Source organism: Phyllobates terribilis, unplaced genomic scaffold, assembly GCF_046119375.1.
Source record: "Phyllobates terribilis strain yellow unplaced genomic scaffold, ASM4611937v1 Scaffold_8__6_contigs__length_399053987, whole genome shotgun sequence".
In the NCBI taxonomy this organism is placed as follows: Eukaryota; Metazoa; Chordata; class Amphibia; order Anura; family Dendrobatidae; genus Phyllobates; species Phyllobates terribilis.
This window is the reverse complement of record NW_027362768.1, coordinates 108,983,765-109,010,172: the sequence shown is the minus strand read 5'-3', so window position 1 is coordinate 109,010,172 and position 26,408 is coordinate 108,983,765. Positions and strand designations below refer to the sequence as shown.

The window sequence follows — 26,408 nt, the reverse complement described above, 5'->3', positions numbered from 1 at the left end:
CTGTGATCGGCAGCATCTGGGAGGGAGGGGTGAAAGCATACACCCTCCAAATAAGACTCTGAAGAAATGCCCAATTGGACGGCAAGCAGAGATTTCACATATTGCGCTCCAGAATAAACTAATGTGAATATCTCTGCACCGAAGCGACGCAGCACAAAACGGAAAAGAGCGGCAGAAGCAGGAGCGCCTAGGGATTTTTACAAGATATTTAGATCAATATTTTTTAATAAGTGATCGGTCCTCTTTAAAGGAGTTGTTGTATGAGAAATGCTTAAAGTATTTATTGGGTATGAGATCATTTCTTGGGGCTTGGTAGTTTAATTTTGCACCCAGCAGCTATGTACCGTCTGCAATCTGACAGACAGGAACAATAAGTATAAAATAGCTGCTGACCCCAAACGACATGGTCTCTGGTGAACGAGGTGTCAGCAAAGGATTTTACGGTTGACAGTCCCTGCCTTTAGGAGGCACTTAGCGCCACATTAGACAGACATCAAAATACTGTTATATTAATCAACTGCTGCTACATTTATTCAGAAAGTGGGAAACGTTTTGCATCAGGGTCTGTATGAGACACAAACTGGTGGCTTTTGTTTCTAAGGTGTGAACACTAACCACTGTGTGATCCAAACATTCCCACAGGTCACAGGATGTGGAACAATCTACATACCCAGACACAAGTTTTCCAAACTTTTAAGGAGGTTTTTATACTACTGCCTTTAAGGTGTTTTTTTTCCTTTTTCTAGGGGTCTCAGTGATAAGTTAAAGATAGAAAGACTTGTTCACACATCACTCTCCCAGGGTCATGCGTTTTCTACTTTAAGGGTTCGGTCTCATTGCGGTATAACACAAGCAAGTGCTATCCAATGTTTTGTCGTATAGCACTTGGGCCAGTGTTATACTATGGGTCAGTGCAGATCTGTGATTTGCATGAGAAAGCAATTGCAGCATGCAGCGGGTGCATCCGAGAATCGGCTCACACGCACCTATACAAGTCTATGGGCGTGTGTGAAAAAAATTGGACTGCACTCAGATGTCATCCGAGTGCAATCTAATTACCGCGGACGCCAGCAATGGAGGAGATTGAGAAATTACTTTCTATGTCTCCTTCACACCTGTGCTCTGATCCTCTCACATGCAAGAGGATCGGAGCACAGTGCACTGACACTTGGCTCAAACTCTGACAAAGTTTGAGTGTCATTTGCATAATCGGCCCCATTTCTCTCGCAAGAGACAATCGACAGCCGTGTGACCCCGGCCTTCAGGCTCATGCATACGTCCATGCAAATTGGTCCAAGCAGGACCGCTAATGCATGGACTAGCTGGGGGTCTCCCAACCTCAGCGTCACAGCTTCATGTATTTCCATGAGGCAGTCACGCTTGGGTCAGGAAAACTGCGGCCAGTCCGTGCATTGTGGTCTGATCTCGGACCGATGTCAGAAATACTCCTGAGATCAGTAAACTGGAACATTACATTATTTTCTGTATATAGTGTTTGCAAATTCCGATCTTTATGGCTGGACCACAGTGCAAATCCCTGGATGACTTCAAAGCTTTAGAAGTGTAGCCTGAAGAAATACCTGGAGGTAGCAGAACTCGCAGTCACATAATGGTCTAAGTACGTACCTCTTCATTAGACTTTCTTGATGCAACGCGGAGAGATTTTTTTTAACATGTTAAAAAGAAAGACACTTCCTTATCTTCTAATCTGATCTTCGAATTTTTGTTCCAACATCACAAACAGCTGTTGAAAAAGTCTTGTATTAACCAGACTCCATGAAACTACAGGTATACATGGAGCCTTGGACAGACATGTCTTCTCTCATTGTACAAGTAATATTCTTTTGAAAGTGGATTTTCCAAGAGATTTTTCCTTTGGTTTGATGGAAGAAAGGATATAGGTTTTTGGGAGCCCAAGAAGATCCCCTAGAAAATTTTGCAAGACACAGGAATGAGATCTGGGTTTTTCTCTGTTGACAAGAGATCCCAGCTTTATCAGAAGGCACATCAGTAAGAGGTGAACCGACAGGGCAGAATATGCAATGAAGTTGATGGTAGTCATAGAAGCATCTAAATTAAGTCGTTTTTGAGTCAATTTTCCACATTTCTGCTTGCAAACCTATTAATGATTTTTGGGGTCCACAAATCTTCAAAGAGATTAGAATGCAAACAATGTTGAAGGAATTTAGAATACAGCGGGTTTTTCCCCCTACTTTCTTAAGGTCACTTTTTTTAAGCCGTGTGACCAAGATTACAGAAACTATTTATTCTTGTCTCCTTTCTGATAAGCTTGCCTTACCCCCTTTAGTTTGTCTGAAATATTTTCCAGAAATTTGTCCTGAGCAGACCTTAATACTTTGTTACACTCGCAGGGGAAACCACATTTGTCTTTGAAATAGTCTCCCAAAACCACATCTTCAGCCATAAAGCAGTTTTTATGGACTTTCTTAAGGTGTCTGCTAAAATATTGGCACAATCTTTAACTATAAATATGTTGGCCCCAATTCACAAAGACCTGCGTTTTTCATGCTGGTCTTGATGAGATGTGCTGGAATAAAACGCTCTTGATTCATTAAGAGGTGCTCGCCTTGCTTACTCCAGTTGGGGACCGAAGTAAGATTTATAGTGCAAAGCATTTTGCCAATTGTCATGCATTTGATAAGCGGGAGCTACACTGTCCCCTTTCTGTCCTGACTAACCCCACTTTGTAAGAGCTGAGCAAAAATGGTGCGATACCACCAAAAGTCACTAAATTTTAGCTCAGCCTCAAGTTGCATCAAAATTGTGCGACTTTCCAAAGCTTTTTACAACAGAATTATAGCATACTAGATGGTGGCCCGATTCTAACGCATCGGGTATTCTAGAATATGTATGCGGCCGACCGGGCGCAATCAGCAGAGCGGTGTTTAAATTTGGCGCCAATACTGCTGATTGGTCGCGGCCGGCGCCCGCGACCAATCACCGATTTGCGCGTCACATTTAAATAGCGGCCGCGACCAATCACCGATCTTGGCGCAACATTTAAACACCGCTGTGCTGATTGGTCGCGGACGCTGCCCGCGACCAATCACCGATTTGGGCGCCACATTTAAATAGTGTCCGTGACTAATCAGCACAGCGGTGTTTAAATGTGTCTGCAAGATCGGTGATTGGTCGCGGGCGCTATTTAAATGTGGCGCCCAAATCGGTGATTGGTCGCGGGCAGCGTCCACGACCAATCATCACAGCAGTGTTTAAATGTGGCGCCTAAATCGGTGATTGGTCACAGGCAGCGGCCGCGACCAATCAGCACAGCGGTGTTTAACTTTTGGGCCAAGATCAGTGAGAGATCGCGACCAATCATTGAATCGTATTGGTGAGGACCGGGGAGCGCCGCTGCCTGTGCTGCTACTTCCGCTGCGAGACCCCGGGACATGAGCGGGTGTTCGCAGCAGAAGTATCCCGCCCCGCAGCGCCGCTCCCCCCTTGACACCCTAGCTGTATGGATGTCAGCGCCGCTGCCTGTGCGGCTACTTCCGCTGCGAGAACCCGGGACATGAGCGGGCGCTCGCAGCAGAAGTATCCCGACTCGTAGCGCCGCTCCCCAGTCCTCCCTTGACACCCTAGCCGCATGGAGGTCAGCGTCGCCGGCGGTCGAGAGATGAGCGCCGGTCATCTCCCGGCTGCATCGCCGCTGAGCTCCGTCCCGCAGATGAGCCGCTAATGGCCATCTTTTTTCAGAAATCCCGCGGAGCTGATTGGCCGCTGCCGGACCAATGAGCGACGTGGGATTTCCAGGACAGACAGACGGGATAAGATGATTATATATATATAGAAAAGCTTTGATGAATTTGGAGTAATGAGGTTCTTCCAGATTTACTATCTGATCAATCCAATTATACAAGGACCTGTCTTCAAATGCAACGGAAAGCTGTGTGCCTTTCTATCAAGTTCTCTCTGTTGCCAGGAGTCCTCAAAATGGTAAAATGACACTAGAATCCTTTTCTACCTTAAATTTAGGCTATGTCTTCATCCCTGAAGAGGAGGGAATAATTCTATTCTGGAATAATTCTAGTTTTCCACAGGTTATCATTATTTTACAAAAGAGGGCTACTTAATTTAAAGGGACCAACCCCTTTTTAAATGAAGTATAAAGATCTGTTCAGGATAAAATATTTGAAGGTTTTGTTTCTAGGAAAAGGTTGCTTTTCCAGTTCATGAGAATGTTGCAAAATTGTCGCAGATGAATGTGAAGAATTAGAAATAAATCAGATCAGACAAGTGATTCTTCTTCAGGTAGTAGACAACCTAACATTTTTGGCATTTGCTACAGCCTTAAATGGGAACCGGACAACTGATGCATACTGCCTGTGGATAGTGCAGCATGTATCAGACACTGGCTGTATGATCTCAGCCATGTATATTTAACTCTGAGACGCTGTGGAACGTCAGAACGACAGTTCAATAGCCGTCGGGGACAGAGCTGCCTGAGAGACTAATAGGATAGGCAGGTCCCTGGTCCCTTCTCCTGTGTGCATGTATAGGTAGAATTGTCACACCTGCGGCGACGCTTCGGTGTGGCTTGAGAAAGTGGGAGGTCCCCAAAACATCGCCGCAGGTGTGTTCCCCGTTTGTCTGACAGCGTCTCTGCTTTGCTGCTGCCAGCATGACTGCACTTCAATGAATCTGGATTTTCCGCAACTTCGTCTTTCTGCAACTCTGAAGCTGGAAGCCTGCAGCGCTGTTGGGAGATCTTTTCACAGTGGTGATTATGACAAATATTCCAAGTGCTTTATGTACACTAATGAAAATATTTAATAAAGAAATTGAAAATAATTGAGTTCTATACAGTGTTTTGCATATTTTGGATCTAAAGCAGTTTTTGGAAATAACAGCATTATGGCCATTTAAAAGATGTTGGACGCATATGCATTTTATTTATTTTTTTTTTTTTTAAGGTCTGCTTTTTCTTTCTAAAAAAATATCTCTCTACCTTAGCCTTTTGCCCCAGGTCTGGTTCTGTATATGGGTAAAAGCACATGGTGCTAAATTTTGCTGCAGATTTTCTGTATGCAAAATCCACTACTGACATACACCAGGTTGTGAAATGAACATATTCCGCTCATAAACTGCCCTCTGGTGAGGATTTTGGAATCCAAAGCAGGTCATGTCCATCCCTCTTCAACACTTCAGACGTACACATATTTGACAGGTGTTTTTTTTATATAGGCTTCTGAGATGGAGTTTTTCTTTTTGAGCAGGCAGCTCATTTTCATCCCTGAGCATTGAAGGGGAGGGGGGTGGGGAGCAGTACTAACAAATTAATTGCCCCTTCACAACGTGCGCCGATTCATGTCGAGCTCTGCAAATTCAGAGACACTACTGGATATTATGCTCATCAGGTTACGCGTCACACCACCCCATTAATATTAATTCGTTGATACAAAAGTGGCTATAAGTGTTTCCTGCATTCTACAACAGGACAACAATGCTAAACATACAGCCAACGTCATTAAGAACCATCTTCAGTGTAAAGAAGCATCAGGAGTCCGGTAAGTGATGATATGGTCCCTACAGAGCCCCAATCTCAATATCAAGGGGTTACAAGGACAGAGAAGGCTTTACACAAGCCTATAGCCTCAGAAGATGTGTGGTTATTTCTCCAAGATGTTCAGAACAAACTTCTTGCCGAGTTCCTTTAAAAACTGTGCAAGTACCTAGAAGAATTTCAGCCAAGGTTGGTCACACCAAATATTGATTGGATTTGGACTTCTCTATTATTCATTCACTTCTATTTTTTTTTTTTTTTTACAGCAAAGTCATATTTTCCTTACAAAGAATATCAAACACGCAATACAGTTATAAAACAAAAAAAAAAACATTTTATTGCTTGAAGAATACAGCATGAGGAGGAAGAAAAAAAAATGTAAATCATGGGAACTTTTAAAGGAAAAAATTCACAAAGCTCCAACTATCACATAACACAAGCACTTAATGCAGTGACACTACCCCAAAAAACACTGCGTTCTGAAAATTATGTCTGTGAAACATCTTGTAAGGTTTTAAAAAGGAACAGGCAGCCTATTTAGGTAGAAAATATGGGGGGGGGGGGAATATAGTACAAGTTAGAAAAGTTAACACTGCACCGTGAAAATATCCTGTCTATGCTAGATGGGACTACCTTAACTTTGGTTATTAAAACCATGGACAAGAAGAGAGAAGGATGGCAGGAAGGGGAACAGAAAAAAACATATGTAGCTAAAGCAGCAGCAGTACAAAATATCCAATTCATGCAATAAAACCCATTATGGTCTCACTCAATGTTTTGTCTTAGAAACAGAAACCCGTTGATTGCTTCAGGTAAGAAAAATCACAAAATACTACAGTACTCAGCATTATTTTGCCAAGATTGAGTCTCCTTAGATAACCTCAAAATACATGGAGCTGTACATAGTTAGAAACACTTCTTGACTTATACACTCCCTTATTCCCGATTAACTCACTTAACAGTATTACTCCAAAAAGTAAAAAAAAAAAAAAAAAAAAAAAAAGAAAGAAAATAAAAGTTGAGACCTTGGTTCTACAATTATATGACCAAAGCTGGTAAGACATGAAATGTTAAGCAGCACCAATATATATATTATGACACTTAATCCTGGGTCTGCAAGGGAGACATTCGATAAGGTTTATCTTTACATTACCACGGGGCTTACACCAGAGACAAATGGAGAAAGGAAAAAAAAAAAGGATAAACTTTAGAGGGAAAATTTCTTATAAAAATTCAACTAAAAACAGGTAACGTGTGCAATATTTACATAAAAGGCTTAACTATCAGCTCACTTACTCAAAAAACATTCACGGAATAGCCTGGGATTTCACGTCCGCCTTCGCAATTCTCGTGAGCTATTTGGCTGCCATTGTTATTATTACTATGGCAGAAAGAGAAAACTTTGCATTATGTCTACAATATGTTATTAAATACCTTTAAAGCTTAATTTTGTCTGAAAATAAAAATAAAATAAAAAAATTCCACTAAGGGAGTTAGTAAGCATCTCCCTTTTCAGTGTTATAGTTGTGGCACATCGCATACACTGCCCATAGCATATAGTACATTATAGCTGAAGGAGACAAGAGACACATACGCCACCGATCAGAAAGGTGAGTGATCATTGTCAGATTTTGAAATGTTCCCAGTAGTAACACTGGCTAAGTTGGACCTTTCAACAACTCTCATGTTGAATTGGGACACACCATTTAATATGTAAGATGTAAAGATACAGCCCTGATCTCCTGGTCTAACCTCCTGCATGAGTCAATGTGGGGGGAGGGGCCGAACAGCCGAGTTTAGCTGTGTCACATTATAAACCCTTGTATCAGCTCTCCTCCTCTCTTAGGAGGGTCAGCTCTGCTGTACTGTACTGTCTCTCCCACACTGTCTGTCCAGAGATGCATCAGTAGTACACATGTTTGTTGTGCTCATCTTGTAATCAATCTGAAGTGAGATCAGAGCAGGGTGTCATTATGCCTCACACAGGAGAAATCCATAACAGGCAGGTTACTCCTGTGTGAGATGCAATGACAGCCCCAATCTCACTGCAGAGCGGTTACAAGTAGTGTTGAGCGAGTATGTTCTGTTAACCCTTTCGCCCAGTACGCTCGTGCCGAGCTCCGAGTATTTACAGCTGCTCGGTGATATGTTTGAATCGCTCCCGTGTGCATGATTTGCGACTGTTTGACAGTTTTAATACATGTGAGGAATGTCTATTTCTTACACATTCCTCACATGTAATACTGTCAAACAGTCGCAAATCATGCACACGGGAGCGATTCAAACATATCACCAAGCAGCTATAAATACTAGGTGCTCGCCAGAGCATACTCGGAACAGAACATACTCTCTCAACACTAGTTACAAGTTGCTTGAGCACAACAGACAAATGTGATTAGTGACACACTCAGCACAGTAGACATAGGTGTGATTTACTGACACACTCAGTCACCAGAAGAACCCATAGAAGGGTTTGTAATGTGACACAGCTAAACTCAGCTGTTGGGCCTCTCCCCCCACAATGACTCAAGCAGGAAGTTAGACCAGGAGATTAGACTTGTATCACTACACCTCACACATTGAGAAATATTCTCAAAGATATTGTGGGGGCATGTCCTTTCCTTTGAGTGTTACTGCCTGCTTATGATTGGTTCCCAACATAAAGGGAGAAGTTCTTGCCCCCCAGTGAAAACTGTCTGAGACTTAGGTGCCAAATACTTTGATTGCTAATATCTCTAACAGAGGCATGTTTTTTTCTTTTTAAATTCCGCTCTGAAGCCTCATTTACATGCTATGTCCAGTTCAACATGAAAAATTTGGTGAAAGGTCCTTTTTAATGATATCATATATGACAATATCAAATGAGTATAGAAGTCACATTCACTCTATGAAATATTTTTCTGTAACTCGTGTGATATACTTTATTATAAAGGGCATGGGGTAATACACCCTAGAAAGAAGTCAGATCAACACACATCATAATCTTGTTATATCAAATAAGTTCATTAGTCATTTGTTCCTTCACCAATCACAATAAGGCCTCATGCATGCCACAAAGCTATATGCACCTCGCCTACATGGCAGCACATGGATTCCTCGTGAATTCAGTGTGGGGCTGTAGGGGGCGCTTTATGAAGTCCTGGCTAAGTATGGTATTCCCTGTAATACAACATGCTAATTAACTCAAATGCATTCCATGGAAAAAAATGCATGAAATTGAAGGCGTACAGATGTAGCATAAGTGACTGTTGCAATCTAATGGTGCCATTACTGATGTGCATGATGTAAAAACAGAGAGACAGTCCTGCCAATCCTCACTATCCCATCTCTAATCTCAGTCTGGTGGGGCAGGGGTACTCTGCCTGACAATACCACTGAGAAGACTGACTGGCTGTACATATCCCTGGAAATCAAACAACCGGACATGACATTCCTTTTGCAACTGATGTCATTCTGCATCTCAGATTCAAGTATTCAAAAGGTTTTTCCCGTTTCAGAAAACTTGTCCGCTAGCTGAATTTTGGTTAAAACAAAAAAAAACTCAAACCTGTTCTTTACTCACCCTCCACAGGTCCAGTGCAGAGTCTCTGCCGTTGCTCCATGTGTCTATTATGAACGTGACATCAACAGCGCTGCAGCCAATATGTCAGTTTAGCAGCTCTGCCTGAGGTGACGTTGCAAAGCTCTTGGAGCCGCCAAGATTAGTTACTGACTTGTGATGAGCGAGTATGCCTCATTAACCCTTTCGGCGAACACGCTTGGGTGCTCGCCAAGTATTTTGGCATGCTCGGTGTTTCATTCATTCATTGTTGCCGCGTCACAGCAGTCTAACAGCCTTGAGACACTTGCAGGTGCGGCGACAGTGAATGATACGCTGAGCATGCCAAAAAACTCAGCGAGCACCCGAGCGTGCTCGCCAAAAGGGTTAATGAGGCATACTCGCTCATCACTATTATTGACATGTCATCAATAATAGACACTGGGAGCAGCGGCAGAGACTCCCGCGTTCGAAACGAGGAGGGTGAGCAATAAAGGTTGGTTTGATTAAAACAAAACTACAGTTGAGGGACAAAATTTTTTCCAAAACCTAAAAAAACAAACAAAAAAAAACATTTAATGGGTTGTTTACTTATGAAAATATGTTACAGTGTATTTTTAATTAAATTCTACATAAATGTATTAAAAGGGGTTGTCCAGTCTTCTGTGTGACTGGAGACTTACGAATCCTTACAGTGTGCACAGTCAGGATTCTCCTGTGACGCGCTGGAGAGAGCGGGCAGTCACGTGACCTCATTATGCGATTTGCACACTCCCAGCCACAATCCGACTAGACATGCTCTGCCTCGTTCCATTCAATGCTAATGAGCGAGGCCGCGCACGTTCTGCTGGCACGTGACTGCATGTAAGCGAATCACATACTTGCCATCATGTGATTGACCGCTCTCCAGCGACAATGGAGAATCCAGACTACAGATCTGAACAAATCATATGCAGGTTTAGTAGAGACATCGTCACGTGGCTAGCACTTTTCTTTCAGTTTCAAGTTGTGTAGCGATTACCAAGGGAAGCCAGCAAACTAGTACATGTAAATGCGGCATGTGTTTAAAGATGAAGGATTACTTTGAGGCATGTCCCATTGTGTTCCTGTTTATCACCAAGTTCTACAATGATAAGAGTGAATGTATCTGCTGTGTCGGCATAAATCAAGGACGACACTCAAATTTTAACTGCGGATGTACAACGGATCTCCATGGGCATTAACCCTATTCTGTGCCAAATCTACAAGAACAAGTAGCATTCCACCTATCCTTGAAGATGTCATGAAAGCAGCATAGACATCAATCCACATAATCTAGAAAACAGTCCATTCGAACAAGGTTACGAAAACCCTATTGACATGTCGGCGATGGAGTTAATACAGATTTTGGCATGAAATCTGCAGCAAAAGTTGCAAATTAACGAGGTCATAAAACGATTCTAGAAGAAAAAAAATACAAAGAATATTGCTGTTGGTCCAGACACTGTTCATGGTCAATCAGTGATACTATGGATCTCATCATACGCAAACTGATGGGCATAACTATTTAAAAACAAAACAAAAAAGTTGAAAGAAAACTCAATTCATAAAAGATGATTTGTGCCGGCCAAAATAAGACTACAGAAAAGGTGCACTTGTAGAAGCGCTAAGCTTGCGTTCCTGCACATACAGCAGTAGAGGACATATCAGTCTTAAACCCGGTGTAAAACAAAAGACCGTCCATGCAGTGCAATACAACAAGACAAGTACAAACGACGCTGGCAGCACCAGAATTAGCCCACGTGTACAACGTTCGGGAGGGCAGTAAAACCGCATCCATACATCTCAGTGGTCTTATGCCACCTCTCACATGAACCCGCACAGTTTTGAAATACACCATATTCCTGCCAGACCAATAAATGCCCCCCACCCCACCCAAAAATTAAAAAAACTCCTAAGATTTTCATTTTAAGCTTAGTTAAAAAGGGAAATGCAAGTAGGTTTTTGAGCTTCTGTATAAATCTCACTATGCTGTAGAGTTGTCATTTGGTTTAACACTGCTTACTTGATCAAGTAAATGACGCCTTGCTAATATAAAATTTCATAAAGACCATTAAAAATTCTCTAGTGATATGATACTGAACCTTAAGGTTGTCGACTTTTCAAAAAGGATGGGTTTTTTTTTTCTATTTTTTAACATGTACAAAGCATACAATTGTGGAGACTTGACAGACATCCCTACAATACCAACTGACCAGTCCACCAAAGATGCGCACAAAAAATTTTTTTTCTTTTACAGGTAAGCATATTTTGTTTTCCATTGTGCAGATGAAAACTACTTAGAAGGTGAATACAAAAAGAAGCAGGAAAGATTCAGATATCGTCGTCTTCCTCGTCCTGGGAGGAGCAGGCCTGGTTGGTTGCACTAGCGGAGGCGGCTGCGAGTTGTGCCTGCTGCGCAGCCTGCTGCATTTGTAGCCATTCCTGCTGGGCTAATTCTGCTTGCTGCTGTCTTGCCTTAAAAATAAAAAAAGAAAAATATGACTTAAGAAAAAAACATGAAAAGGAAGAAATACATGCTAAAGCCTACAATTTGCCAACAATTGTAATCTAAGTGATATAAATTTGGTAATACCCTGGTCCCCATAAAATGTTGAATTAGAGCAGTCTCCTAAACTATTGACATCAATACAGCAAATGTTTTTAATAGTAGAGTGTCTTCTGTATTTTAGAGTAATGGCAGATACACAACATGGACAAAAGTAACATCTCTTCATTTTTGAATTCAGGCTTTTCATTACAGTCCCATCACCCCAGGTGTATAAATATAAAATCCAGCATCTAGCCAGTCTGCCTTTACTAACATAAATGAATGGTTTGTTCTAAAAGAGCTCACTTCATTCGAGCACAGTCCTGTAATATTCCCTCCTATTATTCCATATTGAAAAGTGGAAGCATTTTAAAACTGCACCATGACTTTCACGTCCTGGGTTTCCACAGTCGAGGAGCTAGAATCATAGAAAGGTAGAATTGGAAAGGACCTCCAGGATCATCGTGTCCAACCCCCTGCTCAATGCAGTATTCACTAAACCATCTCAGACAGATGTCTGTCCAGCCTCTGACTGAAGACTTCCATGGAAGGAGAACTCACCACCTCTTGTGGCCGCCTGTTCCACTCAATGATCACCCTGTCAAAAAGCTTTTTCTAACATCTAATCTGTATCTTCTCCCTTTCAATTTCATCCCATTGCTTCTAGTCTTTGTGCAAATGAGAATAAAGTTGATCCCTCTATGTGTAACAGTCCTTGAGATATTTGAAGACAGCTAGTAAGTCTCCTCTCAGTCTTCCCTTTTGCAAGCTAAACATTCCCAGGTCCTTTAACCTTTCCTCATAGGACATAATTTGCAGACCGGTCACCATTCTGGTAGCTCTTCTCTGAACTTGCTCCAGTTTCTTTATGTATTTTCTAAAATGTGGTGCCCAGGAATAGACACAGTATTCCAGATGAGGTCTGACCACAGAGAAGTAGAGGGGGATAATTACTTCACATTATCCAGACTATATGCTTCTCTGAATACATCCCAGAATTGTGTTTGCCTTTTTTTGCTGCTGCATCACACTGCTGACTCATGTGCAGTCTGTGATCTATTAGTATACACAAGTCTGTGAAAAACATGTGCTGTTGCTTAGTTCTATTCCTCCTATTCTGTATATGTTTTTTTTTTCTTTTTTCTTGCATTAATCCCTGTTAAAAACCCTTCTGTTAGTTGCTGCCCACAATTCGTTTGTTTAGATCTTTTTGAGTCCTCTCTCTCTCTTCTCTAGTATTAGCTATCCCTCCTAACTTTGTGTCATCAGCAAATTTAATCAGTTTACCATCAATTCCTTCATCTAAATCATTGATAAAGATGTTGAACAACACAGGGCCCAGAACAGAGCCTTGTGGTACCCCACTTGAGACATACTTCCAACTGGATGTACAATCATTTATGGCCACTCGATGGGTCTGATCACTGAGCCAGTTATGAATACACCTAAAAGTTGACTAGTCCATTCCATAGTTGGTCATTTTTTCAATAAGGATAGTATGAGATACTTTGTCAAATACTTTGCTGAAGTCAGGATAGACTTTATCTACTGTGTTTCCCTGATCCACCTAGTCAGTGATTCTGTCAGAAGGAAATTAAGTTAGTCTGACATGACTTATTAGTTACAAACCCATGCTGGCTCTGGTTAATCGCTTTATTCTCATAAAGGTACTTGCATACATGTTTAATAATTTGTTCAAAGATCTTTACTGGTATAGAAGGAAGGCTCACATGCCTTTAAGCTCCCTGGGTCCACCTTCTTCCCCTGCATGAAAGTCTTAAATCACCAAGCACAATGTCAAGCGTCGGATGGAGCAGTGCGAAGCCGCCACCACTGGACTTTGGAGCAGTGGAAACATGTTCTGTGGAAAGACAAATCACACTTCTCTATCTGGAGTCGGAGTTCGGTGAATACCAGGAGAAGGTTACCAGCCTGACTGCACTGTGCCATCTGTAATGTTTGGTGGATAAGGGATAATGCTATGGGGTTTGCCCAAGAACCTTAGTTCCAATGAAGGGAAAACGTAATGGCTCAGCATACTAAGACATTTTGGACAAATGTATGCTTCCAACTTTTTGAGAACAGTTTGAGGGAAGACCCTTTACCCAAGGATTGGTAATCAAAATAAAAGTAGTGGAACAACCGTTTAAGAGCTTAAATTGGTCTCTTACTTTTGCAAACAACTCCTGCTGCTGCCTTAGAAGCTCTTCTTCTGGAATGCCGAGATTTTCTAAGCGAGAATTTGCCTGTCTTCTTTTTAATGCTACAGTTTTGCACTCTTGCAGTACTTCTTTTACCTCGCTGATATAGGACGCAAAGCCCAAACTTTCAAGCGCTGTGGAAGAAATAAATGTTACAAATCTGAAAATTCATTCTCATCCATTACTGAAGTAAAGATATTTTATATCATCCTAAAAGACAAGATTTTGAAATGCAGAACAAATGTAATCACACAAATAAAAAATAAAATACACTCAAATCTTAGTTCTGTCGGCCTGCAGCCACAGACAGCCCAATCTTCCCCATTATTAGGGCCACTCATCGGCTTGATCATTTAAGCAGCAGATCAATATAAGAAGAGTGAGGTTGTTCCATTAACATTCATCATCTATCCACAGGACAGATGACATGTATGATCACTTGGGGTACGGGAGCTTGAAAATGGGGGACTCAAAGTCCTCTGTGTGAATGAAGCGGTAGTGAGCATGTGTGACCATCATTCTTATAGACATTGAATAGAGCAGCGGTCAAACTTGCTCACTAGTGATCCTTTCACAGAGGAGACTTTAACCTCCGGCTTTTGGGATCACAAGGGACTCCGCAATAAGATGCCCAGAGATCATACATTTATCCCATGGATATTATATGACAACCCCTTCCAATCAAACAAATAGCGATTATGTAATAAAAAACGGTTACATGTTTTGCACAGAGATGACACAAGTACACTGATATGGCTTCTGTAGTTCTCAACCCTTACAAGACATGTCACTAGTTTTATAAAAAAAAAAAAAAAAGAAGTAAAAACAGGAGCAGCCAAAAAACAAGAGTCATGATATGGCAATACAACAAACTGCAGTATTCCATTGTAACTAAGAGCCATCACAAGTGACCAACTATAACCTGTTGGGATCTTTAATTAACCCCTTAATAACATCTGACGTACTAATACGCGTCTGTGCCCTGGGACTTAAGAGCCAGACCCGTATTAGTACGTCATCGCGGGCGCGATCGCCGCCGGGTGTCAGCTGATTGTCACAGCTGACACCCGGTACTATGTGCAGGGAGCGGTCACGCACCGCTCCCAGCACATTAACCCCCGTGATGCTGCGATCGAAGTCGATCGCGGCATTGCGGGGGCAAGGGGAGGTGATCGGCGATACTCACCTCCTCTTCCGGCTTCCAGCGCAGTCTGCAAAGGCTTCCCGGGTGTTGCCATGACGACCCGATGTCGTCATGACAACATCCGGGTCACCAGAGAGCAGGAAGATTGCTTGGACATGCGCAGTGCATCTCCAAGCAATCTTCACACTGTGCACTTCTGACAGCCTTCATGGCATAGGGATGGTGCTCCATTCCTGTGCCATGCAGGCGATCAGAAAAAAAAAAGTGAAAGTCCCAGAGTGGGACAAAGTAATAAAGTGTATAAACTGTGTGAAAGTGGAAAAAAAAAAAAATGTGCAAAAATATTATAAAAAAATAAAAAAATAATACACCAAAAATAAAAATATAATGTACCCATCAATAAATATTATTATAAAAAAAATAAAAAAAAAAACAATAAAAGTACACATATTTGGTATCGCCGCGTCCGGAACAACCTGACCTATAAAACTGTCCCACTAGTTAACCCCTTCAGTGAACACGGTAAAAAAAAAAAAAAAAAAAACAAGCAAAAAACAATGCTTTATCACCATACCGCCAAACAAAAAGTGGAATAACACGCGATCAAAAAGACGCATATAAATAAAAATGATACCGCTGAAAATGTCATCTCGTCCCGCAAAAAACAAGCCGCCATATAGCTCCATCAGCCGAAAAATAAAAAAGTTATAGCTCTCAGAATAAAGCGATACTAAAAAATATTTTTTTCTATAAAATAGCTTTTATTGTGTATAAGCGCCAAAACATAGAAAAATGATACAAATGTGGTACCGCTGTAAACGTACTGACCCGAAGAGTAAAGCTGCCTCATCAATTTTACCACACGCGGAACAGAATAAAAAAAAAAAAAAAAAACAATTCCTGAATTGTTGGTTTTTGTTTATTCTGCCTCCCAAAAATCGGAATAGAAAGCGATCAAAAAATGTCACGTGCCTGAAAATGGCACCAATAACAACGTCAAGTCATCCCGCAAAAAACGAGCCGTCACATGACTGTCTGCCAAAATCTGGAAAAATTATAGCTCTCAAAATATGGCGATGCAAAAACTAGATTTTACAAAAAATGCGTCTTTTAGTGTGTGACAGCTGTCAGTCATAAAAACCCCATATGATTCTGGCATTGCTGTAATCACACCGACCCGAAGAATAAAGTCGTCTAATCACTTATACCGCACAAGGAACGGCGTCAAAAATAAACTCTTGAGTTAGGATTGGGCTAGGGTTAGGGCTGGGTTTGGGGCTAGGGTTGTGCTGGGGCTAGGGTTGTGCTGGGGCTAGGGTTGTGCTGGGGCTAGGGCTGGGGTTGGGATTTTTTTCAAAAGTAAGAAAAAAAGATGACGATATGGCGACTAGTGTTGAGAGCAAGTGCTCGCTACTTGAGTTTGCATCGGGTGCTCTGGTATGCATTTAGTATCGTGGATATTTGAGTGACATGCTCGAGTCTCTGCCCCATATGCTTCGCGGCCAAAAAACTTTACGGGGATTGCCTGCCATGCACGAGCGATCCCCGCATGTTTTTTTTTGGGTGTCTAATAACCGTGAAACATGCAGAGCAGGGACTCGAGCATGTCACTCGAGCACACGCTGTACATGGTGCATACCTGAGTACCCGATGCAAACTCAAGTAGCGAGCACTTGCGCTCAAGAATAATGAAAACTTATTCAATATGATGACCTAATGTAAACAAATAATGTGCCGTACCTCTGGGTTCAAAATGTTCACTATACACCTTAATAAAATCTTTGAGGGGTATAGTTTCCAAAATGGGGACACTTGTGGGGGAGCTCCACTGTTTAGGCACATCACGGGCTCTCCAAACGCGACATGGTGTCCGCTAACAAATTGAATGGAAAATCGGCTCAAATTGTTAGCGGACGCCATGTTGCGTTTGGAGAGCCCCTGTGTGCCCAAACATTGGAGCTCCCCCACAAGTAACCCCATTTTGGAAACTAGACCCCCCAAGGCACCTATCTAGATGCATAGTGAGCACTTAGAACCCCCAGGTGCTTCACAAATTGATTCGTAAAAATGAAAAAGTGAAAATAAAACACTTTTTCATTTTTATGAATCAATTTGTGAAGCACCTGGGGTTCCAAGTGCTCACTATGAATCTAGATAGGTGCCTTGGGGGGTCTAGTTTCCAAAATGGGGTCACTTGTGGGGGAGCTCCAATGTTTGGGCACACAGGGACTCTCTAAATGCAACATGGTATCCGCTAACAAATTGAATGGAAAATCGGCTCAAATTGTTAGCGGACACCACATTGCGTTTGGAGAGCCCCTCTGTGCCCAAACTTTGGAGCTCCCCCACAAGTGACCCCATTTTGGAAACTAGACCCCCCAAGGCACCTTTCTAGATGCATAGTGAGCACTTGGAACCCCCAGGTGCTTCACAAATTGATTCGTAAAAATGAAAAAGTGAAAATAAAACACTTTTTCATTTTTATGAATCAATTTGTGAAGCACCTGGGGTTCCAAGTGCTCACTATGAATCTAGATAGGTGCCTTGGGGGGTCTAGTTTCCAAAATGGGGTCACTTGTGGGGGAGCTCCAATGTTTGGGCACACAGGGACTCTCCAAATGCAACATGATATCCGCTAACAAATTGTCGGCTCAAATTGTTAGCGGATATCATGTTGCATTTGGAGAGTCCCTGTGTGCCCAAACATTGGAGCTCCTCCACAAGTGACCCCATTTTGGAAACTAGACCCCCCAAGGCACCTATCTAGATGCATAGTGAGCACTTGGAACCCCTAGGTGCTTCACAAATTAATTTGTAAAAATGAAAAAGTGTTTTTTTTTTCACTTTTTCATTATTACGAATCAATTTGTGAAGCACCTGGGGGTTCCAAGTGCTCACTATGCATCTAGAAAGGTGCCTTGGGGGGTCTAGTTTCCAAAATGGGGTCACTTGTGGGGGAGCTCCAAAGTTTGGGCACAGAGGGGCTCTCCAAACGCAATGTGGCGTCCGCTAACAATTTGAGCCGATTTTCCATTCAATTTGTTAGCGGATACCATGTTGCATTTAGAGAGTCCCTGTGTGCCCAAACATTGGAGCTCCCCCACAAGTGACCCCATTTTGGAAACTAGACCCCCCAAGGCACCTATCTAGATGCATAGTGAGCACTTGGAACCCCTAGGTGCTTCACAAATTGATTCGTAAAAATGAAAAAGTGGTTTTTTTTTCACTTTTTCATTATTACGAATCAATTTGTGAAGCACCTGGGGGTTCCAAGTGCTCACTATGCATCTAGAAAGGTGCCTTGGGGGGTCTAGTTTCCAAAATGGGGTCACTTGTGGGGGAGCTCCAAAGTTTGGGCACAGAGAAGCTCTCCAAACGCAATGTGGTGTCCGCTAATTATTCAAGCAAATTTTACAATCAAAAAGTCAAATAGCGCTCCTTCCCTTCCGAGCCCTGCCGTGCGCCCAAACAGTATTTTTTCCCCAAATATTGGGTATCTGCGTGCCCAGGGGAAATTGCACAACAAATTTTGGGGTCCATTTTTTCTTGTTACCCCTGTGAAAATAAAAAAAATTGGGTCTAAATTAACATTTTTGTGAAAAAAGTTAAATGTTCATTTTTTTCTTCCACATTCAAAAAATTCCTGTGAAGCACCTGAAGGGTTAATACAGTTCTTGAATGTGGTTTTGAGCACCTTGAGGGGTGCAGTTTTTAGAATGGTGTCACTTTTGGGTATTTTCTGTCATAAAGACCTCTCAAAGTGACTTCAAATGTGATGTGGTCCCTAAAAAAATGGTTTTGTAAATTTTGTTGGAAAAATTAGAAATCGCTGGTCAACTTTTAACCCTTATAGCTCCCTAACAAAAAAAAAATTTTGGTTCCAAAATTGTGCTGATGTAAAGTAGACATGTGGGAAATGTTATTTATTAACTCTTTTGTGTGACATATCGCTCTGATTTCAGGGCTTAAAAATTCAAATTTTGAAAATTGCAAAATTTTCAAAATTTTCGCCAAATTTCCATTTTTTTCACAAATAAACGCAAGTGATATCGAAGAAATTTTTCCACAATCATGAAGTACAATATGTCACGAAAAAACAATCTCAGAATCAGGGGGATCCGTTGAAGCGTTCGAGAGTAATTACCTCATAAAGTGACAGTGGTCAGAATTGTAAAAATTGGCCCGGTCATTAACGTGCAAACCACCCGCGGGGCTTAAGGGGTTAAAAAAAAAAAAAAAAATGACTGACAAAGCTAATGAGCAAGCAACTATGATACCATGTATGAGCAGAAGATGGAGCTGCACAACCCTGGAATGGGAATACAGTTAAAAATAATGGACTAAATATTTTAATAAACACAAGGCAATAGAGAAAGATCACGTCTTGTGCTAAGAAGATTCAGCCTCCTGCCAAGACCCATGTAAATTGCATTCAAAGTGGTCCAGTGCAATGAAAGAACGAGACTGTGTGCTGAACTGAGAAAAATCAGTACTTTATAATTCAGGAACATAGCACATATGAACCTGCTACATCAGTTTGGGTGAAGAAAGTCTTAGAAGAATCAACCCACCCAACCTTCATCCCCTTCGAAAAGGAGAATTCCTGTAGATAAAAGCTTAGGGCAACAGAAACTTGTTTTCTCTGGAGTTATCTTTTAATCACACACTGACATTGTCCCTAGCATGTATGTTTGAGATGGAGAAGTCAGACTGTAAATGACACTGGGACCGGGGACTGATGAGTAATGAATATGCAGGAAATTAATAAATAGTTCCTTTCTCCATTTCATATACTGATTTCATAGCAGAACTTCCTACTGAACTGTACATGAACTGCTATGTACAAACATATGTACCATCATGAGTATTTAGGTCTTATTAAACCTCTTCAATGTAGTTAATAACCCAGTTACCATATAAGTCAGATATGCATTTAGTGCAGTGATCACAGGGGTCTTCAGAGGTAAAGCAGTGAATCTCCCCGCTGCATTGTAACTAAATATTCAGTAGTGAACAAGAGTCAGCCATGAAGGGTACGTCAATAATGGATTCAAGCAGAGGGAAGAACAAAGCGTGCAGCATCTGTTTCCTGTGCAATGTTCTGTGGGACGAGGAGAGAAGAAACAACCGACTCTATTCACTGCACCCAAGAAGTCATGGAGATCTCTCACAGATTCTGCACTGCTTTAAAAAAGGTTGTCTTATAAAAAACACCTCCTGACTATATGCCTGCTCAGGAACCCCTTCTTAGACCACGGCCCCACTATCAGTATTTGGTCAGTATTTTTTCTCAGGAGTGGGAGACAAAACCAGAAGAAGAACAATCAGAGAAAAGGTATAATAGAAACAAGTCACCAATTCTGCATTTATCACCCACTCCTGGTTTTGGCTCCCACTCCTGAGAAAAAATACTGACCGAATACTGACCAAATACTGATCGTGGCGCTGTGGCCCAAGAGTCAGAACAGAGCTGATCTACAGGAGTGGTACTGGCAGACTTAACCCATCCTTGTATTACATAGATTCCTCATAGTCATTCGTCTGCATGGTCACCATGTGATAGCTACAACAGATAGTGAAAATATGCAAAGACTCTGGCATACCACAAAGAATGAAACCAGACTAGTTTCTCCCTACAGAGAGATCAGTCACTCTTTAATACACCCTCCAGTACAACTCTATACAATACCGATATTAATGCAAGTTCTTTAGGGGCTTGGAAAATATTAGGTTGTGGTTAGTAACATTATAATTAGCTCAGTTGTTTTTTTCTTAGCAACCCCTGCAAAGGATCATAACACAAATTAGAATGTGTACTAGAAGCAAAAGTAATGGCTTTCACTTTCAGGTGTCAGTTCTGCAATGTGCACACCCTATAAAAGTATATATTACATCCAAGAGATAATTCTCATGCTGCATGTAAGGTTGTCAGCTGCCGAATTGCACAGCTGTCACATTAAGAATCACACAACACAGAGCATTAACTTATCAACACATACAATGAGGAGACCCTGTGAAAATAAAATGTTACATTTCAGGATCCATTCTTTCTACTGGAAAGAGAAGTGAAATATCTTCCATTTGCCTCCTGTCCAGCTACTATTTTCTGGATCAAAAAACGTAATCTGCACAACTTTTCATCCAGCTAAAAAAAAAAAGGCTAGCAATTAGATCCATTTTTTTTTACTATTATAATTGAAGTCGATGGGAAACTGATCATAACATATGCTCATTCTTAATGTCATCTGTTACTAGAATCATCAGGTTTGAGAGGTTCAGAGATTTATTTAATAACATGTGAGTAGTTTTTTCTTGTGAAATCCAGTGACATATCCATATCTGCTTGAAGTTTATGAGTTAGGGCAGGTTCACACCAACAGGAAAAAAAAAAAAAAGGTTTCATCCAGAAAACTCAGATGATGGAATTAATCAAGCATGGTGCTCCGACATCTCCATCGGTCTCATAGAAAGCCAATGGAACTGCAGCACACATGGGATATCGCTTCATTTAGACAGGTATATCCCATTTTTCACATTTATGGCATTCCATGACAAATATATAGCAGCAATGGGACCTGCATTTATCTAGAGAACATTGGAGAGCTGGTCACTTCTTATACTAATGAATGGGAATTAAACCACATTTCCACTTATAACGTTGTACAAAAGGGCCACATTCTCGGGATATATACGGGTCTCATTGGTGGGATCCACATCTATCTATCTATAACTCCTGTAGGTATGCCATAAATGTAAGAGATATGGAAATACCACTTTAAAGGGAATCTGTCACCCCCCCAGGCGATATCAGACCTCTACTATGGGCATACAGGTTATAGGAAAGTAAATCTATACACACCTGTATTGCCCATAGTAGAGGTTTGATTGCAGAGAAATGTGTTTTTATAAACTCCGTTTTGCATAGGCTTGGCATCCCCCGGACGCCAAGAAATCCCCGCCTATCTGTTTATTATTCCCTGAAATCCCCGCCTATATGCTTAATTATGATATCCCCCCCCCCCTCCCCTGCACGTCACAGGACCCTATGACGTGCACTTTGCTCCCTGACTTGCCGGGCATGCGCAAAGAGCCGCTCACATAGAGTGCGCTTTGCTTCATCCTGGCCCCGTCTCTCAGAACCCTGTGGCGCAGTGCACAATTGTGCAGGAGCCGGGGAGTCATTGTCACTTCCCGGCGCCTGCGCAATAGAACCCTGCGGTGCAGTGCACGGAGAGACGGGCCGGATGAAGCACAGCGCGCTCTATGTGAGGTCTATGTGAGCGGTGCTTTGCGCATGGTGGGGAAGTCAGGGAGCACAGTGCACGTAACAGGGCCCTGTGAAGTGAAGGGGTGGGGGAATATGGTAACTAAGCATATAGGCGGGGATTTCGGGGAATAATAAACAGATCGACGATTATTTCTTGGTGTTCCCCGGACGCCAAGCCTGTGCAAAACGGAGTTTATAAAAACACTTTTCTGTGCAATCAGACCTCTACTATGGGCCATACAGGTATGTATAGATTTACTTTTCTATACCCTGTATGGCCGTAGTAGAGGTCTGATATCACCCAGGGTTGAGATTCCCTTTAAAAAGCCTGCACCAAGAACCTTATACAGAGTGTATCCCTAGTTATCCCATATCCAAAGTATAGGGGAGAGTTTACTGATCGCTGGGGGGATAACTGTTGGTACTGCGCATATGCACCTTAGTCCTATTGATTACATATGTGACTGCTGGAGATCGCACACCTGGCAGTGACAGACAGACAGATAATGAATGGAGCAGGTGTACATGCTCACCCTTAACTCTAATCCCAAAATTGTTATTCCCAAAACATTAAAATTGTTGCCCACTACTGGACAGTGCCTTCTTGAATGTTAAAGCGCAGGATTGTGCTCAGTAAACTACATACACTGTCAGGTGGGCGACATTACACTGATTAATATGATACCTTGGTTGATGAAATCCATCCCGTGGTTCTTGTGTAATCTTTACTCTCAGTTTGGAGATAATGATATGCTTGTGCTCCGGGGCGGTCTTTGGGGGGGCGCTCTATCAGGTGCTCTGCTTACATATTCATCTGTATGCTCTTATGACAGCTCACTGTGCAATCACTGACCTGCCTCCTATTTTACCTAGCCCCGCACTACTACTAGATGCATTATGTAAAATAGGAGGCAGGTCAGTGATTGCACAGTGAGCTGTCATAAGAGCATACAGATGAATACGTAAGCAGAGCACCCGATAGAGCCCCCCAGAAACCGCCCCGGAGCACGAGCATATCATTATCTCCAAACGGAGAGTAAAGATTACCACAGGATGGATTTCATCAACTAAGGTATCATATTAATCAGTGTAATGTCGCCCACCCAACAGTATGTGGTTTACTAAGCACAATCCTGCTGACAGGTACGCTTTAAAGTATCCCAGATAATAAAAATATTCATCTCCAACTATGTCAGCGCAGTCTTGTGACATTGTTATGTCCCATGACAGTATAGCCAATAATACAGCCGTTCATTGGCTGCAGTCTTCAGACTTTCATCAGAGCTGTTCCGCCCTATAGAACTGTGAAAGCCGCAGCCAATCAGTGGCCAACGATTGGCCAGAATGCTCACAGAGCATAATGCCCGTAAGGTATGTTTTGATATTTTTATTGAATGGAGTGGAGGTGCGCATACATGCTTTACTCCGGCAATTCCATAAATAATGAGTGGAGGAGAGCGAGATCGAGTATGTGCAACTCTGCTCCATAAAATATAGGATTCTGCAGCCCCATTCTCAGGATCAATAGGGGTCCCAGTAGTTGGACCCTAAGCATTCAGAAAGTTGTTCCCTATACTATGAATAGGATAACTTGTTGTCTTGAGAATAACCCTTTAATCCTAGAACGCATGACCATAAAAATCTACTTATTCACATACCTGGGGCCTTTTAGGCCCGTGTGCAAATAACATGGAATAACTCAAACAAAAATGACAAACAACTATATACCTGAGGAATACCTAGAGTTTCAAAATTCTAACTAAAGTAATCTTGCAGAAAATAGAAAACAATTAACAGGGCGGGCCTGCGAGGCCCCAGGTATGCGTTCTAGGGTTAAATTCCTCCAGAGCAGTGGGCCCAGGACCCCGGGGCACACAGCGGCGGCCGCCATGGCGCTGGCATAAGGGGGCACACAGCGGCGGCCGCCATGGCGCTGGCATAAGGGGGCACACAGCGGCGGCCGCCATGGCGCTGGCATAAGGGGGCACACAGCGGCGGCCGCCATGGCGCTGGCATAAGGGGGCACACAGCGGCGGCCGCCATGGCGCTGGCATAAGGGGGCACACAGCGGCGGCCGCCATGGCACTGGCATAAGGGGGCACACAGCAGCAGTTATCATGGCACTGGCAGGGGGGTACACAGCAGCCTGCAGGGGGCGCTGCTCCTACCTTGGATGACGTGCTCTGGGGAGATGGTTTTCTTCTCACTCTTGTTGCAGATCTCATTGGCCTCGGAGGAGATGAGGTGGATGAACTCCGTGCAGCAGTTAACCACCAGCTCCCGGGCGTCGTTGGCCACACGGACACTGGGCAGAGTCTCTTTAATCATCTTGTTGATGGCCGCCCGGGGAATGGTCAGATCGTCATCATTACCGGAGGAGGAGGCCATGTCTGTGAGGGGAGTACCGGACACCAGGGGGGATGGGAAAGGACACGGGGACAAGCCCTGCACAGGGGGCTCTAAAACCAAAGGAAGAGGGAATCACAGTCCGCGATAAAACACCAGAACGGCGCCGGCTCCCACTCACAACATTCTCCACACTCAACACCACGCCGGGGCCAGACACGAAGGGCGGCAACGGCTGGTATTAAAAGAGGAGGGGGAAAAAAAAAAGAAAACGGAGGACGAGTATAATCCAGTCACAGGAACATCCCGGCGGAAAGAACACGCACAGCGGAGAGCCTCCTTCTCCCGCCGGAAGCGGCGTCTGAGGGGGAGCGCGGCGCACTGCTTTCCACTTCCGGGAGCGAAACGACGTCCAGTTACCATGGCTGTGCCGCGCTGACGCGTCATGACGTCATCTGCTGTGCCTGTGTGATGCAGGATGCTGAGTGTAGCGCGCTGCAGTCAGAGAGCCGGTGAGGGCTCACAGTGAGCGGTGCTGAGTTGTGCGCTCTCACATCCGGCGGGGAAGGCCTAGTATATGGTACCATTTTTGGGGGGGCATAAAACACCTTAAATTGTTGCAGTGTAGTGACTTTTGCCATTTTTTTTGTATCAGTCCTGGCCAGTGACGCTAACATGGACGGGGCTAGGTGAAGGCTGTCAGACAAATTCATAAAAAGTTTACCTTAACGTTTATGTATTTATTTTTTCATTAAGGGACTTGAACCTGCGATCATCTGAAGCTTGTACAGGTCACCGCCAGACTGTACTACTGTGAAATTACAGCCACAGGTGTACAAACATGGCCGACCCCAGCTTCATGATGTGGGGGTTCAGGAGGGAAAGCTTTCCACATTTCCAACTTCTTAAAGGGAACTTGTTATCACGATTTAGTATGTTAAAATAAAGCAATGGGTGTAATGGCGCTTTTAAACTGATTTAATAGATACCTGAAGGTATCTAATAAATCAGTGAAAAACACCATTCTGGCCATTATTATTATTTATTTACATAGTGCCATTGATTCTATGGTGCTGTACATAAGAAAGGGTTACATACCAAATACTGATATCGTTAGTTTGTTTACTGTAAGTGATGATAGACTGGTGCGGAGGGAAGAGGACCCTTCCCTTGCGGGCTTACATTCTGCAGGAACGGGGAAGGAGACAGGTTGAGGGGTTGCAGTAGCTCCTGTGTTGAGGTGGCAGCATGCAAGGTCATGGCAGGCTGTAAGCTTGTTTGAAGAGATGGTTTTCAGGTTTCGTCTGAAGGATCCAGTTGGGGCGGATAATCGTACGTGTTGAGGCTCAGAATTCCATAGGATGGGGGATATTTGGGAGAAATCTAGGAGGCGATTGAGTGAGGAACGAATAAGTGTGGAGGAGAGAAGGAGGTCTTGGGAGGACAGGAGATTACGTAGGGGAATATACCAGGAGATTAGTTCAGAGATGTACGGAGGAGAGAGGTTATGGATGGCCTTGTAGGTCAGTGTTAGTAGTTTGAACTGGATACGCTGGGCAATTGGGAGCCAGTGAAGGGATTTGCGAAGGGGGATAGCAGAGGAGTAGAGAGGCGAGATATGGACCAGTCGCGCAGCAGAGTTAAGGATGGAGTGGAGAGGTGAGAGTGTTAGCAGGTAGGCCACAGAGGAGGATGTTGCAGTAGTTGGGGTGGGAGTTGATGAGGGCATACACAAGCAGTTTAGAAGATTGAGGGTTGAGGAAAGGACGGATTCTGGAAATATTTTTGAGCTGGAGGCGAAAGGAGGTGGCGAGAG

The 26,408-nt window shown here is 42.9% G+C and overlaps 1 protein-coding gene across 2 annotated transcripts; it reads right to left on the bottom strand.

Annotated features, from left to right (window-relative positions):
- Positions 1 to 8,948: 8,948 nt before the first annotated feature.
- On the bottom strand, positions 8,949 to 25,001 carry DR1 (down-regulator of transcription 1). 2 transcript variants are annotated; one of them, XM_073643212.1, is made up of 4 exons: positions 24,415 to 25,001; positions 13,806 to 13,969; positions 13,369 to 13,495; positions 11,432 to 11,561 (listed from the first exon to the last, which is right to left on the bottom strand). In XM_073643212.1, exons 1-3 carry the CDS (start codon positions 24,632 to 24,634, stop codon positions 13,412 to 13,414), a joined length of 468 nt encoding a protein of 155 aa, XP_073499313.1. In that variant the 5' UTR covers positions 24,635 to 25,001; the 3' UTR covers positions 11,432 to 11,561; positions 13,369 to 13,411. The 2 variants fall into 2 exon arrangements, with proteins under 2 accessions (XP_073499312.1, XP_073499313.1); XM_073643211.1 differs by lacking the exon at positions 13,369 to 13,495 and having other exon boundaries at positions 8,949 to 11,561; positions 24,415 to 24,999.
- Between the last annotated feature and the right edge of the window lie 1,407 nt (positions 25,002 to 26,408).

Coding starts and splice junctions, on each gene's coding strand:
- DR1 (XM_073643211.1), bottom strand. CDS start 24,634: ATGGCCTCCTCCTCCGGTAATGATGACGATCTGACCATTCCCCGGGCG. Junction 13,970..24,414: donor CCCAGAGCACGTCATCCAAG/GTAGGAGCAGCG, acceptor TTTCTTCCACAG/CGCTTGAAAGTTTGGGCTTT. Junction 11,562..13,805: donor AGCAGGAGTTGTTTGCAAAA/GTAAGAGACCAA, acceptor TTTATTTTTAAG/GCAAGACAGCAGCAAGCAGA.